Below are 17303 nucleotides of genomic sequence, written 5' to 3'. Positions count from 1 at the left end.
ATGCTTATGGAAGGCACCATTGGGAGAGAGACAGATAAATATTTTTTAGTTGACTATCCCACTGTACCGATTTTATTTATGGCCTTTCGAAAGTGCATAACTGTTTAAGGGACCCACCCATGAGACCTATTTATTTCAGGTCATGGGTGGGCCACCAAACCACTTTCTATTTTTGTTAAAAAAAAAAAAAAAAAAAAAAAAAAAAAAGCTATATCCATAGCTGACAAGGTGGAGAATGTGCTGAGAGATGCAAAGCATTTTCTTTCATTGTTGTATGATCGGTCATCTGGTTTTATTGGGCCTATATGCTTGCTACCATGGACATTACATCACTGTTCACAGTGATTATGAATGGTATAAGTATTGACTATGTTAGGCTCTTTTTGTCTAAACATTCAGGATGTAGTACTACACAGACGCAACTGTTATGTACTCTATGCTGTAATATAATCTCAATGTTTTTGTGATTGATGATCAGCTCTTTCTACAGAAAGTTGGGGTTGCAATGGGCACAATGTGTGCCAGTAGCTATGCTAATTTAGGTATGGCATATTGGGAATCTCTATGTGTGCTGGCTGCCCAAAATAGATTGTCGGTTCATTCCCTTCTGCACTCGTTTTGTGGATGACGTCTTCCTTATTTGGACAGGTCCACAAGATATGCTGACAGATTTTGTGGAGTATGTACATAGTACCACAAGCTTCCTTAATTTCACGGTAAAATACTCGAATGAGATGATAAACTTTATAGATGTTAATTTTTACAGAACTGTCACAGGTCTAATCACGACTGTGTACAAGAAGCCTTTGCAAGAAAGTAAATTATTTTTACATAAACGCAGCATGCATCCACATTTTGGTCATAGAAATGTATTGAAAGGACAGTTCTATAGATTATCAAGACTGTGTCATAATGATGGTAACATATTAGAATCTTTTGCTCAGCAGAGAAAAGATTTTTTATTAAGAGGCTATAAAGAAGAAGAGACTGATGTATCACAGAAGGAAGTGCTTATTTTTCTGCTAGAAATGATGTTGCATGTATGCCTAACACAGACATTAATAAGGTTAGGCTCTCCCTTACTTATTCTAATGATGTTAATGTTGTCTGTGATATAGTGAAAAAGAATTGGCATATTCTCACTGCTGATGAGAATTATAAAAGTTTGTTTTAAGAACAATCAAGCTGTGAAACAGTTATTGTACTATAAACCTGCAAGGAGTAAAAATGTGCTGTTATCTAGCAGGAAAGGGATGTATCCATGTAAGTCTTGTAATGTGTAAATATGTGAATAGTACTAATAGCTACAAGAATAATGTAACTGGGCGTATTTACCAATTTAACTTTTTTGTGGACTGTAAAAGCACAAATTTAGTGTATTTTGCTGTCTGCAAAATTTGTGAATGCTACTATGTTGGTAAAATGAATAGGGCCCTAAGGGAAAGAATACGTGTGCACAATATTTCTAAGAAAGATATCAGAATTGCCCTTGCTAGACATGTTGCAGCTACTGACCCTTCTCATAAATTTGCATTCCTAGTATTAGAGCTGATTAAACCTAACAATAGGAGAGGTGACATTAAAACAAAGACTGTGTGTGCAGAAACAAGATGGATTTTAGAACTGCATGCTGACTGTAGGAAAGGCTTAAATGATTCCGTACCTTTTAAGATCTGTGCTGAGATCAAGAGCTCTACCCCGCCCTGACTTCTAAGTATTTAAGGAATGCTTTAACTGCTGTGTATTAGAGCTGAGGAAGCTCCTTTGATAGGTGTGAAAGCACTCATCTTCGTGTCTTTTATTGTTTTCATAAATGGAATTTGAAGTGGAAATCTGATTTTCTGTCTTATCCAGCCTTGACCTCATATCCTGTTTGTTCTTACTTTCTTCTCTTCGATATCTGTAAGAGACAGCGTACAAGTTCAGATATTTTAGGTTTTCATAATTTAAATTTTCACATCCATGGATGCCCTTGTTCCAGTTTACTCACAGCCATTTTCTTATAAGGTTTTCATATTGTTATTACTGGGTCTAATGTAATTAAATAATGACTTCATCATTTCTGATTTCCTAGACTTAATAAATCTTTTTATGCAGCCTATAGTTCTATAATTGTCATTAACCAATTGGTTAATATGATTAGAAGAGCTCAAACCTGGATCTACCCATATACCCTGGTCCTTAAATGAATCTACAGTTTCAATCACTGTGTGCTATATTAAATATTCACCTTTCAATTTATGTTTCCCAAATCTCATATGCTTAGTTTTTGAGTATTGTTCTCCTGTGCCCAAATGGTCAATTTAGTCAAGTTCTTTTGCAGACGTGCCTTATCTGTAACATTGTAATCAGTTTACCCAATTTCAGGTCAGCTGCACATAGACTATAGAACACCTCAGATGAAAAAGTTAGATCTGTAAAATACAATCTAAACAAGTAAGGGCCTAGGACAGAGCACTGCGGAACACCCTGACTGTAACCAAGAATTTCACCTGTCCAGTTGCTGTATGATACTTGCTTTGTCCTATTTGTATGCCACGCAGCTGTCCATCTTATCGAGAGTACATTGATACCTAGTTGTTCTAATTTATTGATCAGTGTTTTGTTTATGACCCTGTCAAATGCTGAAGTTAAAGCTATGTAAATTACATCACAGTACAATTTTTCATTCATAGCTATTACTATATTGTTATAGAACATCATGTTACAGGTGGCAATAGAGCTATTTTCAACATATGCATGCTGATATATGGTTTCAAGTCCCAACATATCCGATTCTGGCATTAACTTATCCAATATTACCATCTCCATTATTTTTCCACAACATGAAATTAGACTTAAGGGTCTATATGAATCTGGGTTTGGCCCTACTCCCCTTTCCCTTAAAGACAGGTTAATAAGTGCATGTCTCAAGTCTTGAGGAATCTTCCCGTATTTACATGACCTGGTAAATAACAGATATAATGGTTCTGTAAGTTCTTACTTAAGTGTTTTCAGGTCATTATTACTAATTCTGTTTCCTCCCAGTGTTTTGTTTGGATACAGTTTGTGCAGTTCTTTTTCAATGTAATCTAATTTGTTTCCAGTTTCTGCAGTTACCTCAGTGCCACTAGGACAACTTATCACCCCCTTTATGGAGCCAAACTATTTTGCATAAGATTTTATAAATATATGTGTAATCTGTTGTGTCAAAGAATACATTTTAGAATCTACACACAGTTTATCAATTTGTACATCTTTACTCCTTCCACATTTTGTGTCTATAAAAATGTTTTGTATTATGCTCAATATCTGTGTATACATTTTTTTCTTGATCTTGTCTCACACTATACTTTGTTTGTCCAACTTGTTTATTTCAGTTTTCAGAGTTGTAGTTCGACCTGTCTTCAGTTTCTTATTTTACGTCTCACCTTAATCAGGTATCTTGTTCTTATGGAAAGATATCCCGCTGACATTGTATGCCTAGATCCTGATGTTAAACATGTTTTTGATTTTTTGTACTCTGTTTCTTTCAGAACTTTCCACATTCCAGCTGCAGTTTTTCCACTGAACACTTCACTTAGTTTTACATAGTGACTGTTTTGCTTGCATATAATCTGTGATTAATCTTCTGTGCATTGGTTTTGTTTCTAGATAATTCTGCCAAACTAAAATCTAATTAACCTTTACCCATGATCACTACACATCAAACAGTGGTAAAACTTGATTAAGCTAAGACCTGCATTCATAAAGAAACAGCTATACCTGATAAGAGAGTTGTTCTGAAAAAAAAATGTGGCAGAAGGGAAAATATTAAAAACTGGGTACACCACAGTGTTTGTGGAAATAATTACAGAAGAGACAAAAGCTTATCGTTGCAGTCAGAAGATTTAGAGAGGCTGGCATGAGATTTAAGTTGCTGTTTTAGAATGTTTGTTTTCCCTGAAAAAATCAAGGACATTTTGGCTGCAGAGTAAGCTAATGAGGAAATAGTTTATCCTGCAATGTGCAAGTCAGCAAGTTGTAGGGGACTGTGCAAGTCAGCAAGTTGTAGGGGACTGTGCATCTCATTCTTCTGTTAGTAGCAAAGCAAAGCCCTTGGAGAGACCTTTCCAATTAAACTTTTTCCATTGTTGCAAAGGAACATGATCTAGTGCCAGAAAAAAAAGTCCAGGAGCTGAATAGAAAAAATCAGAAGTGCCTCGGACATGAAACAGAAGACCGGTTGTTGGGTGGATGAGATGAGGAGGAGGAGGAAGACGAGCAATAATGTGAAAGCAGGAAATAAACGAAAGAAGCATAAAATATCATTTCCATAAGACACTGTTTGGGCATGAAAACTGTGCTTCTGTAAGAAGTTGCTAAAAATGACTGGAAATTTGTAGTAGTGGCTATAAAAGACTGGAAATTTTACCCGAGTAAATTTGGGAGATTCGAAAGTATAATTCTCACGTTGTCATTAATGTTTAGGAGGAAAATGAGGTTGAGAGTTTGGCATAATGGTTAAGGTGTTTACCTTACAGCCATAAGGTGCAGGGTTTGATTCTTGCAGGGTTTGATTCTTGCGTGGGATAATTGGCTAGTCTTAAAATGGCCCACAAGGCCAGTTAGCCTAGTACTAATCTGTGAACCTGTGTTGAACCCTTAAATATTTCTTGTTGAAGAGTACCCATTTCTTTTAATGATGAACATTGTTCATTGTGAAACTTCAGAACCATAAAATGCCCGTCTGCTCTAAGCCCTGTATTGGGTTTATTCTGAACAAAAAGGTCTCTCAAAATGAAGTTGTTTGTAAATGTGGACCTTTCTAAGGCAGCATTTCTGAATTTTCAGGTGAAGTAATGAACTGTGAATCGGCAAGAGGCACTAAATCTAATAAATGAGTAATAGCGTATTTAGAAAATGTGTCTGGTTTTGAGCAGAGTAATGAGGTACAGTTTTAGAACATTGAATTACTTTTGTCTGTTTGCCTATCTGTACCTTCAAAGAGTGGTGACTTTAAATTTTAATTTTCAAAACTGTAACATGTTGTTTTATTTTCTTTAGGAGCTGACATAAAACAATGGGAGTACAGGGCCTTTGGAAATTGTTGGAAAGCAGTGGAAGGCCGATTGACCCAGAAACTTTAGAAGGAAAAATTCTTGCTGTTGGTATCCTTAAATACTTATAGAAAGGCCACATTTAAAGTTGTGTGCCTTCACAGTTCAAATTATACAAAAATAGCATGAATTAGCTTTGTGTGTGTGTGTGTGTGTGTGTATGTATATATATATATATATATATATATATATATATATATATATATATATATATATAGTCTAGTACATATATTTGTGAATATATGTGTGTGTGTATATATATATATATATATATATATATATATATATATAGGATGTGTGTGTAAAATACACATACATGGTATGTCTGCATTAGTATGTAACATTCACACCTGTTTCATTGTTTCATGTAGTTGCACTTGTAGACATAAGTCATAACTGCATTGTTTTGTTGTCATTTTCATGATTGAGAAGTTATACTATAAAGCTTTTTGTCATGATATGTTTATTAAAACAAGATACAAAAAAGTAAGGGGTGAGGAAGGCTTGTTGTCTGAGTTGTGTTGGTTCCTTCTTCTTCTGTATTGTGTTATGTTTTCCTTTATTGTACTTGCTAACAGCGTCTGCTTTCTGTAGTAGTTGCATTGTTCCTCTGTATTAACTGGATTAACTCACTTCAGAGAGTAGATGTGCCCGAGGGGTTCCCGTTTGTTGGGTGTTTGTATACAAGGCTAGAGTACTGTGGCACAGAAACATTAAGCAGCACTTCTGTCGAGGGCATTCAGTGGATATGCTTTTTTATGACTGTTTTTCTTTGTGCTTCCTATATGATTTTCTTCTAGTGTAATATCTTGCTTCCTATATGATTTTCTTCTGGTGTAATATTTTATTTTTACATATATGTACAGTTATGAAAGAAATATAAGCAGAAGTTATGTACTTAGTATAATGCTGGATCCTTTTCATCTGCCCATCTGATCCAGCTGTTGGGATTAGTCACTTGTCAGAGCAGATCCAGCCACTTGCAAATGCTGTCTGCCTCGAGCATCTCAGATCTCATCTACTGCCATTGAGAATGGTCTACCAAAAGCAAATTGTACCTAAGTGTTCTCCCTTATTAGTTAATGTTATAGTATCAGTTGCTAGTGCTTCTGTTTAAAAATTTCTTCTCATTTATTCTTCACAATATAATTTTTGATCCTCTTTCTTCCCTTACTGCCTCTGCTCTTTGTGTGCTTACACTTTTACCTGGTAACTCCCTTTTGCTTTGTTTGAAAAAAAATATTATTTATTTGATACTCAGCTGTCTTTGCCTTTTAGTGCTGTGGTTGTATTGAAGTGTTTGTTATATTGTTGGATGCTTAGGGAACTTGGCTCGAGTTACTTTGTCTAGTTAAAGCGGATAGTTCGTATTGGGCTGTCATTGTGCTAATTTTTGCGCAATTCCTAGCATGGACAAATGTTTAAAGAAGTGCTCTAAATGTGTGCATAAAATTCCTCCCCAAGACCTCTACTAGTTGTGTGGTGTGTTTGGGGCAGGAGCATTTGGGCACAAATTTTTCCATCTGTCAGGGATTTGGACCCATATTCCTGTCAAACAGGAGGACAAAATTAATATTCAAAAGTGTTTTTGCCTTCAAACTCCCAAGCAGGTTCTTCTGGTAAGCCTGGCAATAAGAAATGAAAGGACAGGAAAGGGAGAAAGAAAAAAAAAAAAAAACAAACTAGTCAGTATTCAAATCTGAAGCTTGCTAGAAAGAAAAGATCTCTCTCCTCCTGCGTATGCTTCTTCCATTGCTCACAGGGCTCCTTTAACAGAACCTATAGTTATCAGACACAAATCATCCCTAAAACTTGTAGATTGCTGGCATAATGGCAATTCATGGGGCCTGCTGAGGGTGAGTTGAAGTGGCAAAAACAGTTTCTGAGGATCTGTATGATAAAGAACAAGTGATTTTGAGGCTAGTAATCCAATGACAGTATCCTGTCCCAAACACACAAACAATGCATTAGATAAAATATTGTTTGTCAGAAATGACATTTTTCCCTCACAAAAAGCCTACTAGAGCCTCTGTGCTTGACAACACTCTTCTTCTTTAGTATGTCATCCAAACCACTTGTTGCAAAAATCCTCAGTGTTGGGAGGCTGTTTGAACTGACCACTTGATGTTTGTGTTTCTCCACTGTCTTCGGCAACTTCACATGTGGGCCTGTTTTCATTGTCCGAGTCTGTGGCCATTGAAATGTCAGCACCAGTCTCCATTTTGAGGCCATTCAATTCCTCTGGTTTGGTCATTTGATTTTCGGCATTGCCTGCTTCTACTTTGGAAGGGGTTGGCTCAGCTCTGTAGTCTGGTTCTCCGATGCTGAATTTTCCAAGATGAGCTTTTTTGGTAATAGAGAGGATGTTAGCGTCTCCTTTGTGATGCTGTACAGAGAATCTACTGGCACCAGCTCCACCCCAAGATACTCCCCTATCGGCATCTCAGCCAGCGCATCTGTGTTCCAAGGGACACAGCATAATGGTTATCTTTGGAGAGCCCATTAGAGTTTTCACACAGCCTTCTTGGGATTCTGACCAGTCCAAATTGTAGTTCCCTACGAGGAGCACATATGACAGGAGACATGTGGACTCTCTTACAGAGTCTCTAAAGTCAGACACAGAGATTTGAATAGGGATGTTCGAAACATAGATCACTGTTTTAGTAGCCTAAGCTGTATCGGTCTTACCTGTTGCAAAGGGCCTGCTTAACAAAGCTTTGAGCACCTTATCCTCAATCCAGCTGTCTAAGGCTCACATAGAACTCCTGTAAAAGGAGAGGTAGAATGTCAAAATGCTGAGAGCTTTTTTGCCAATGAAGAGCACATGCCCTTGGAGGACCTCATAAACTTTCAGTTGGCTAGCAATCTGCAAGAATGGGTAGAGAAGTCCCTTGTTGTGGAAAACCTTCTACTAGTTTGTAAATTTAGGATGAAAACCGCTGTCTTTTTCTGTCAGAACGTGTTAGCTAAGAAACTTTTTGTGGTTTTGTGGTTGGATTAACAGGGCTTTCATTTTTAAGGGAGTGCTTATGTAAATTCTGGTGTAAACTTTTAGTGAAGGAAAGTGTTATTTCTAACAATATAACTGTCAGTGGTTTACTTACCTCAGAATCACATGTTCTGTACTTTACATTTTACCAACTCATTTAGGTTGCTATTCCACCTTTTGACATACCTTCCTCAGCTTGTCTATGGAGTTACCTTCAGTCTCAGCAGTGTTAGAAAATTGTTAAGGAGTCTTTGGATGCCACATCGACTCCAGGTTTGCCTCAACCACTGATGAATGACTGCTGTAGCCATTTGTTGTTCTTCACACCACTTATTCCCCCCAACCTCTTGGTGCAGAACTTGCAGTTGATAGAGACTTCTCTCTGGTTGTTGGGATGCCCTTGTTAGGGAAGGGAGAGTCATTTTTGTTGAGGTCAGTGAAGAGTTTCGTGAAAGGTTTTCACCAGAGGGAAGTGGGAATGTTGAAGTTGGGAATGGCATTCCCTGTAATGGTCAATGAGTAGTCAAAGAAACTGTGCTTAATAAGAAGTCTTCCCAGCCTTCTGTCACTATTTTCATGGACAGGACTAATTTACTGTGATTTGAAAAGGAACTTATTTCTGTCTTTTCTTGTCTTCTGATTCTTCAAGAACTAAAAGGACAATGGTTCCTTGTTTTTCTCATATAGTTGTTTATTCAGAAGAGTGGATGTTACAGAGAACTGATTGTGCGAGAAATTTCTTCACTATTGAAAACTTTGATTCTGAAGAAAGTATCTCATCCAAATCCCTCCCATGAGGAGATATCCTTTTCTGACATTAAGTTGAAAGAGGTTTTTCATTGGGAATGGAATGAAATTCCAATGGCACAGAGTATGTTGTTATGATTTGTTAGTTAGATATACTTAAACTGCTTCTATCCCTCCTGGGCTGCTTGCTTTAGAGAATGTTTTTCTCAATGCTGCTACTTTTACCTAACAAGCCAACCTTCTGAAGAAGTCATATAGGTTATATAAGGTATTTCAGATGCACAAGTATCTGTTTTCTTATCCTAAAGCAGATCCAGCAGTTATTCCATCCATCCATCCTCAACCCCTTTTTTCCATTTTGCACACATGGGGTCGGGGTGTCACTTCAGCACTGACAGTCATTTGAGCCGAGGTTTACACTGCAGGGTGGCTAGCCCTGTCATGGTAGTTCATTCGTACCACTCACTCGCGCACACACACTCTCACCTACAGCTAATTTAGTGTCCAGTCCACCTACTGCATGTCTTTGGAATGTGAGAGGAAACCAGAGCACCCAGATGAAGCCCACATGACCGCAGAGAGGACATGCAGACTCCGCACAGAAGGCTCCCCAGCTGAGAATCGAACTAGAGAGCCTCTTGCTGTGAGGTGGCAACGCTAAACTCTGCGCTACCGCGGCCACCCCGATCCAGCAGTTATTCCTCTGTCCAAATCCATGTCTGCTATACAGTCTGTTGCTGCTATTCTCATTCCGTCTGACAAGGTGAGAAAGCAGTGGCTAAGATGGAGAGTACCTTAACTTCCAGAATATTAAACTGGCAAGATCATATGTTAGTTTACGCAGAACTTAATGGTTAACCCTCCTCCTGGGGTAAAGAAACTGATTCTTTGACAGCTGTTTCTTAGGTGACCAACCATATTTTAAAGTGTACGTATGATGCTACTGAGTCTTCTTCCAGAGCGGTTGCTTTTTCCAGAGCAGTTGCTTCTGGTTCAGTTTTGAAGACAGTTGCTTGACTGCATTCTGAAAATATTCCTGAGGATGTTAAATCTGAAAATTTCTATTCTCCTTTAGATAAAAAAGTTTTGTATTCTGCAACTGTGGTGCTTAAGAAGTGTGATGAAAAAGGAAATTTAGTTAGAGTGACACACATACTAATTTTTCCCTCCTCCTCATTTTCCTTTCTGGTAGGCTTCTTCTAAAGACTCAGAGGGCTCCCCAAGAATTGTGATGGTGACTGCCTTCTAGCCAAGGCAACAGTGGATGTTCATCGTGTTACACTGCTGCAGTCATCACACTTGGGTTATCCTGCCGTCAGGCGGTCCTGCAGTCGGCCAGAGTTCCAAAGTCTTGGTCCGGCGTCGGTTGCTGTCGCTTCTTCCCTGACGCCAGTGCGCCAGGGGTATATAAGATGCATCCGACGCCATTTTCTTCAGTCTTTCTTGCCGCGCGGTGCCCGAAGCAGAAGCAGTTCGCAAGTGCCGGTCGGCCGACTCCTGAGATTTTCGAAGTCGAATTTCAGATCCGAAGTCTTCAATAAAGCTAAGTATCCCATTGGGGAAACTTTTTTCTTGCCTCAGACTGATGTCAGAAAAAGTTAATAATTTTATTTCTTGTGGAAAGCAGATACCTCATAAGGACTTCCACTCTTACTGTATTCCATGCCTAGGCCCTGATCACGACGTCACTAGTTGTCAGTTTTGTGCTAGATTTAACAAACGTACTATTAAAAGGCGTTTTGATTTTGCTTTGCACTACTTTGGCCGAAGGTTCAATTATACTATGCCGTCGGATTAACCGACGACCGCAGTACCGAAAAAATGCAAGGACAAGGATAAAGACAGACATCCAAGGTCCAAAACCGAAGACAAAGCCTCTTCTAGGCCAGTCGCCGGTTCTCAGTGAGGTGCTTTCGCAGCCCCTGACACCCGCTATCTCAGAGCCACAGGCCGCCTCTGACTCCCACGTGGAGACAACTAGGCCTCTGGAAACTCAAGGTATTGGGCCTATGGAAACTAATCCCTTAGATGGGTCCGGAGCCGCTGAGCAGGCATCGGCTTCTGAGGGTGTTTTCAGACCTTCACAACTTACCATTAAAACTACAGCCAAGACAAAAGTACCACTAAAGACAAAGAAACCAAGTACAGCATTCTCCTGGACAAGCCTCCATGCCTAAGAAACAGATGCTTAAAATGGCCGAAGACCTCATTACTCTAATCAGGGGTTCCCATCCCCCTCCTGAGAAAAGGCCTAGGCAGGATACAGACTATGATTCCTCTGATCAGGTTTCCATTTCCTCTGATTCCTCTTCAGACCATGGGTACTCTCTACCCCCCTATGAGGACTCTGTTGCTGAAGAATCTATCCCTTCAGCCTCTCCTCCTGAGGATTATTCTTTTGGGGAAACTTTACATACCATGAGGGAGCATTTCCATTGGGAAAGTCAGGATTACTCAGAATCTAAGAAAAGGCTCAGAGATTTCCTTTTATTACCTCAACACAGGCCCCTGGCTGTTCCGCCTGTGCTAGATATTGTGGATGATGTGTTCTCTGAATCCAGCTTATCTCCCAATTCCTTGCCCCCTGCACCAGCCAAGCCACATAGGTACTACAGAGTCCCTGACTCTGACAAGTTTCTTTATAAAAACCCTTCTGATCCAGAAACTATTTCCCAGGGTCCAAAAGGGGTTAAGGCTTCCATTGCAAAAAATCCAGTCTCTGACAGAGATTCCAGAGTTTTGGATAGATGGGGGAAGAAAGTATACACTTCTGCAACTTTAGCAGTAAGAGCTTTAAATTGCCAGTTTCACATGCTTAAGTACCAACAATATTTAATGGCTCAATTAAAACAGAAAATGCTTGCAAGCTCAGAAGCTCGTGATTGTAAAGAAATGCAGGATTTATTGCATGCAGTTGAACAGGTAGGAAAACATACTCTGCAATGTGGTTTTGATTCTCTAGAGGCCTCTTGTAGGGCCGCAGTTACAGGTTCAGTGATTCGAAGGCATGCTTGGTTAAAAGAACAGAGTTTACCTGATCATGTTAAGGCAAAATTATTGGATGCTCCTTTACAGCATGATACCTTATTTGGTGTTAAGGCAGAAGAAGTGTTAAAGAAAATGGAGGATAAAGCTAAATCTATGCAAACAGTCAATGATTTCTTACTGGTACAGCCACCTCGATTTAGCAGAAATTGGCCTACAAAAAATTGGTCCTTTCCAGTGGCAGACAGACCACAGAGAGGCAGATACAGACGCCCAAGAGGCAGATCTCAACCCCAAGGCTCAAACAGACGACAACGGGGCACCTCAACCCCAAAAGGAGGTGAGGACAAGTCTCAACCTTACAGGAAACAGTCACAATGACTTTCCCCTTCATACGTCGGACTTCCCTTTTGGAAGCCCCCTTGGGGGGAAGACTAGCACTTTTTTCTCAAAACTGGCAAACAATCACCCAAGACAAATGGGTTTTAAATATTGTGTCTCAAGGTTACAGGTTCCACTTTCATACTTTACCCAGGCTAAAAAGAATGCCAGACCTGCCACAAAATCAATGGGCAGAGGCACAAAAACAAATTTCAGCCCTCATGGACATGAGAGCTATTCTAAAAGTACCACAGCAGGAACAAGGTCAAGGATTTTACTCAAGACTTTTTCTGGTCCGCAGAAAGGACAAGACCTGGAGGCCCATACTAGACCTTTCAGTTCTAAATACTTACCTGGATATTCCGAAATTCAAAATGTTGACATTACAGCAGCTTCTACCCATGCTGGGCAAGACCGCTTGGCTTGTTACTCTGGACCTCAAAGAGGCATACCTGCATGTCCCTATCAGACAAAATTGCAGAAGATACCTCCGATTCAAAGCTGGTACAGTGCACTACCAATTCTCTGCACTGCCCTTTGGCTTATCTACTGCGCCCAGGGTCTTTACGAAGTGCCTGGCACCAGTAATTGCATTTTGCAGACAAAAAGGAATTCAAATATATCCATACCTGGATGACTGCCTCATTCAAGCAGAGACAAAGGACATTCTTCTACAGCATCTGGCATTTGTAAAAAGGTTGCTAACTTCTCTAGGGTACACAGTAAACGAAAAGAAGTCAAAACTAGTGCTCTCAGATTATATTCCTGGGTGCCAGCTTAAATACAACGGCCCAGATGGCTTACCTCACGCCAGACAAACTGATTCAACTAACTCAATATTTTCAATTACTGGCAAAAAAGTCCTATCTCCCTGCAAGAAAAATTCTGCAGGCCCTGGGATTCATGGCATCCTGCATACTACTAATACCATATGCCAGACTGCATATGAGGAAACTACAATGGTACCTAAAAAGTGTTTGGACTCAGCACTCTCACAATTTAGAAGCAGTAATACCAATGATTCCCTGCCTAAAACAGGAGTTTCGATGGTGGGCACAGGCATGTCACCTAAACAAGGGTCAGCCTTTCACCCTACCCACAGCCAGGCAGACTCTAACAACAGATGCTTTGGATTATGCCTGGGGAGCACACATGGCAGGAAAATGCATACAGGGCAAGTGGACCACAGACCAGATGCATCTTCACATCAATCAAAAACAGATGTTGGCTGTTCAAAATGCCCTAACAGCTTTCAAGGACCTTCTGCATCCAGGACAATTATTAAAGACAGACAACACCACAGTAATGTGGTACATAAACAAGCAAGGGGGCACTCATTCTTACCCCGTATGCAGGCAATCCATGACCTTGTGGAACACGGCTCTAACGTAGCAAGTTCACCTGCAAGCACAATTCCTGCCAGGAAAGAAAAATACTCTGGAAGACGATCTAAGCAGAAATATCATGGATCCTCACGAATGGAAATTGAATCCACAAATCTTCAGCATGGTAACGCAAAAATGGGGATTCCCAGACATAGATCTTTTTGCCTCCCCACTGAATTGCCAACTACAAAAATTCTGCACAAGGACTTATCACAAACAAGTATGGAAAGTGGATGTTCTTTTGTTCAGCTGGAAAAACCTAAAAGTTTATGCCTTCCCGCCTCTGCCTCTCCTTTCAAAGGTACTCCTAAAAGCCAGACAAGAGAAACCACAGATGATCCTGATTGCTCCAGACTGGCCACGTGGCCACGTCGGCACTGGTACCCTATCTTAAGGAACCTAGCTCAAGGCCCACCATGGATTTTGCCTCAAATTCCACACCTTCTGACTCAACAAAACAATCAGATCCTGCACGGTCAGCTCAAAACCCTAAACCTGGCTGCATGGCAGATTTATTAGTCAAACAGGCAACACCTCTCTCTAAAGCGGTTATGGATGTCATTTTGGAGGCCAGGAGGCCTAGTACCAGGAAAGCTTACTCAGAAAAATGGAAGAGATTCTGCGCCTGGAACCAGGCTCAAAACCTTGACCCTCTTGTTCCAAACATTCCTCAGATTTTACAATACTTAACTGAGATGCTGGACAGAGGCCTATCCTTCTCATCATTTAAGATCCAAGCCTCTGCCATTTCAGCACATTACAACACGGATCCTCCTTTATTCTCTCATCCCTTGCTAAAGCAGTACCTCAGAGGGGCTAAAAACATAAGACCGCCCTGGAGAGCACCAACACCAACTTGGGACCTCAGTTTTGTTTTGGCAGAATTGACCCTGCCACCTTTTGAGCCAGCTAATACAGCTGATCTAAAATTTTTATCATGGAAAACAGCTCTGCTCCTGGCAGTAACTTCAGCATGAAGAGTCTCAGAGCTACAGGCATTAATGGCAGTGGAACCTTTTATAATTTTTCATCAGGACAGGGTTTCTTTAAGGACAAACCCTACCTTTATGCCAAAGGTGGTATCTAGTGTGGCATCTAGTGTGGCTCTTAACCAAACCATCCATTTGCCAACTTTTTATCCAAACCCCCATAATAAAGGGGAGAAACTTTTGCATTCTTTGGACATACACAGGCAACTATGCTTCTACTTGGACAAAACAAAAGCCATCAGGAAAACTGAACAATTGTTTGTAGCATATGCTGCAGGATCACAGGGCAAGGCTATCTCAAAGCAGACTATATCCAAATGGATAGGACACTGTATTTGTTACTGGTACACACAGCATGGGAAATCAGTCCCAAATAGCATTAGGCCACATTCCACCAGGGCTACAGCCACTTCAGCGGCCTTTCTCAGAGGAGTACCTACCAAGGAAATTTTGGAGGCTGCAACTTGGAGTTCAGTGTACACCTTTACCAAGCATTACCACCTGCCTCTTTACTCTAAATCCAGAGCAGGATTTGCCACTGCAGTTCTGCAGGGTCTCATAGCCAATCCTAACTCTTTATAGACCAGCCACCCAACCTTAGCTTTGGGATTCTACCCAAGTGTGATGACTGCAGCAGTGTAACACAATGAACATAGTACAGTTTTGTACCTACCATAAATGTAGATGTTCGAGTGTTCACACTGCTGCAGTCCAGGTTACCCTCCCTCTATCCCCTCTGAACTAGCAGGCCTTATCTATACCTTTCTATCCTGTACAACCTTTGTGGTGTATTTGCTTGTGACTGAAGGTATTGTTTTTATTTTATATGTATTGCCTACCTACTTGGGGGCACCTGACATCTGGGGCAAGAAAAACTGAAGAAAATGGCGTTGGATGCATCTTATATACCCCTGGCGCACTGACGTCAGGGAAGAAGCGACAGCAACTGACGCCGGACCAAGACTTTGGAACTCTGGCCGACTGCGGGACCACCTGACGGCAGGATAACCCAAGTGTGATAACTGCAGCACTGTGAACACTCTAACATCTACATTTATGGTAGGTACAAAACTGTACTTTTTCCTTCCTTTTCATGCTGTCCAAGGGCAATTACCATAAGCTTCTTCAAAGACTGGATTTACTTGCACAAGAAACAGGAGTTGGATGCGTCCTAGTCTGCAAACTTTTTCTTCAACTAACGGTCTGGTTGATAGAATTCTGATGCCTTTTAGGCACCTTTTTCTTTTGCTTTTAAACATGTTTATTAAATTAGCACAAGGCACAAACACATATAAATTAATAGAAAAAAAAATATTTTAACATTTATCATATTCATGTGTTATATGTTAACACATTTCTTTTCTTTTCTGGACACCTTTTTGTGGATATGCATCAGTTACCATATGTATGCAAGTGGAAAAGGTTTTCTAGATGTGCCAATCAAAGAAGCAGGATGCTGTTCAGGCCCTGTTGTGCTGGTTCTTGATTATCTGTGAGTTAGTGTCCATTGAACTATCTTACTCTGTCAAGGTACATTTGTCAGCTGTTTCTGCTTGTGTACCTTTTGTATATCCTCATTTTCTAATAATGCTCAAGTTAGACAAGTTTTGAAAGGGGTGTCACATACTCTGCCATCTAAGAGACAGGTGGCTCCTCTTTGGGATCTTAAGTTTGTGCTTGAGAAACTTAGTCCACCTCACTTCGAACCTGCTCATTTGGCTGAACTGAGGTAATTAACATGGAAGACTGTTTTGCTTATGTGACAATTGCTAGGGAAGTATCAGAGTTAGAAGCTTTTGTAGTGAGTCAGCCATATCTTATTTTTCACATGGGCATTTTTTTTTGTTTTGTTCGACAAATCCTAGCTTTATGCCTGAAGTCATCTCAAGAGGTTTTTTTTAAGCCAGTGTGTTCTTCTCCCAGTTTTCTTTCCTGAGAACAAGGGAGAGTTTTTTTTTGTTTTTTTTTTTTTGTCTGGATGTGTAAAGCCAGCTCAGATACTACCTAGACAAAACTCAACCGTTCATGAAAACCAAACCGCTTTTTGTCTACCCTGAGGGTTGGAGGAAAGGACAGTGTTTAAACTGCCTATAGCAAGATGGTTGTGTCATGCTATTGTCTTGTGTTATCGCCACAGTAAGCCACTTCCAGACAGGGTTACAGCTCATTCTGCAAGGGTTCTGGCTTCTCCCATGAATTTCTGGAAATGGGTGGGCTGTAGAAATATTCCAGAAGCAGTGTCATGGTCCTCTGTACACGATGTTCTTCATATTTCACTGTTGCAGTCATTACATTTGGATAATCTGCTGGCAGGTTGCCCTCAGTCAGCCTGATTAACAAAGAGTTGGGTCCTGCGTCGGTTGCTGTCCCTTCTTCCATGACGTCAGGGGTATAAAACATGCAGCCGACGCCATTACATCAGTCTTTCTTGCCATGCGGTGCCCGAAGCAGTAGCAGTTCACAAGTGCCGGTTGGCTGACTCCTGAAATTTTTGTTTTCAAGTTTCAGAACCAAAGTCTTCAACTAAAAGCTATGTACCCTGTTGGGGAAACTTTTTCTTGCTCCTTACCGATGTCAGTAAAAGTTAATAATTGTATTACTTGTGGGAAGTAAATACCGCATAAGGATTTTCATTTGTACTGTATTCCTTGCCTAGGCCCTGACCACAATGTGCCTTGCTGTCAGTTTTGTGCTAAATTTAATCAATGCACTATTAAACATCAGTATATTTTTGCTTCTAAATATTTTG

General features: G+C 40.3%; 1 protein-coding gene across 1 annotated transcript in view; it reads left to right on the top strand.

The window, feature by feature from the left end:
- Window positions 1-17303, top strand: part of LOC122801730 (DNA excision repair protein ERCC-5-like) — a 941093-nt gene that overhangs the window by 74054 nt on the left and 849736 nt on the right. Inside the window, exon 2 of the mRNA XM_044071253.1 lies at window positions 5026-5129. Coding sequence (XP_043927188.1) covers window positions 5042-5129 — 88 coding nt within the window. The 5' untranslated portion in view covers window positions 5026-5041. The remainder of the gene's footprint in view (window positions 1-5025; window positions 5130-17303) is intronic.

This window comes from Protopterus annectens, chromosome 5.part0 (genome assembly GCF_019279795.1).
Source record: "Protopterus annectens isolate FY-2018-M chromosome 5.part0, PAN1.0, whole genome shotgun sequence".
NCBI lineage: Eukaryota > Metazoa > Chordata > Ceratodontiformes > Protopteridae > Protopterus > Protopterus annectens.
This window is presented reverse-complemented; position numbering and strand designations above follow the sequence as displayed.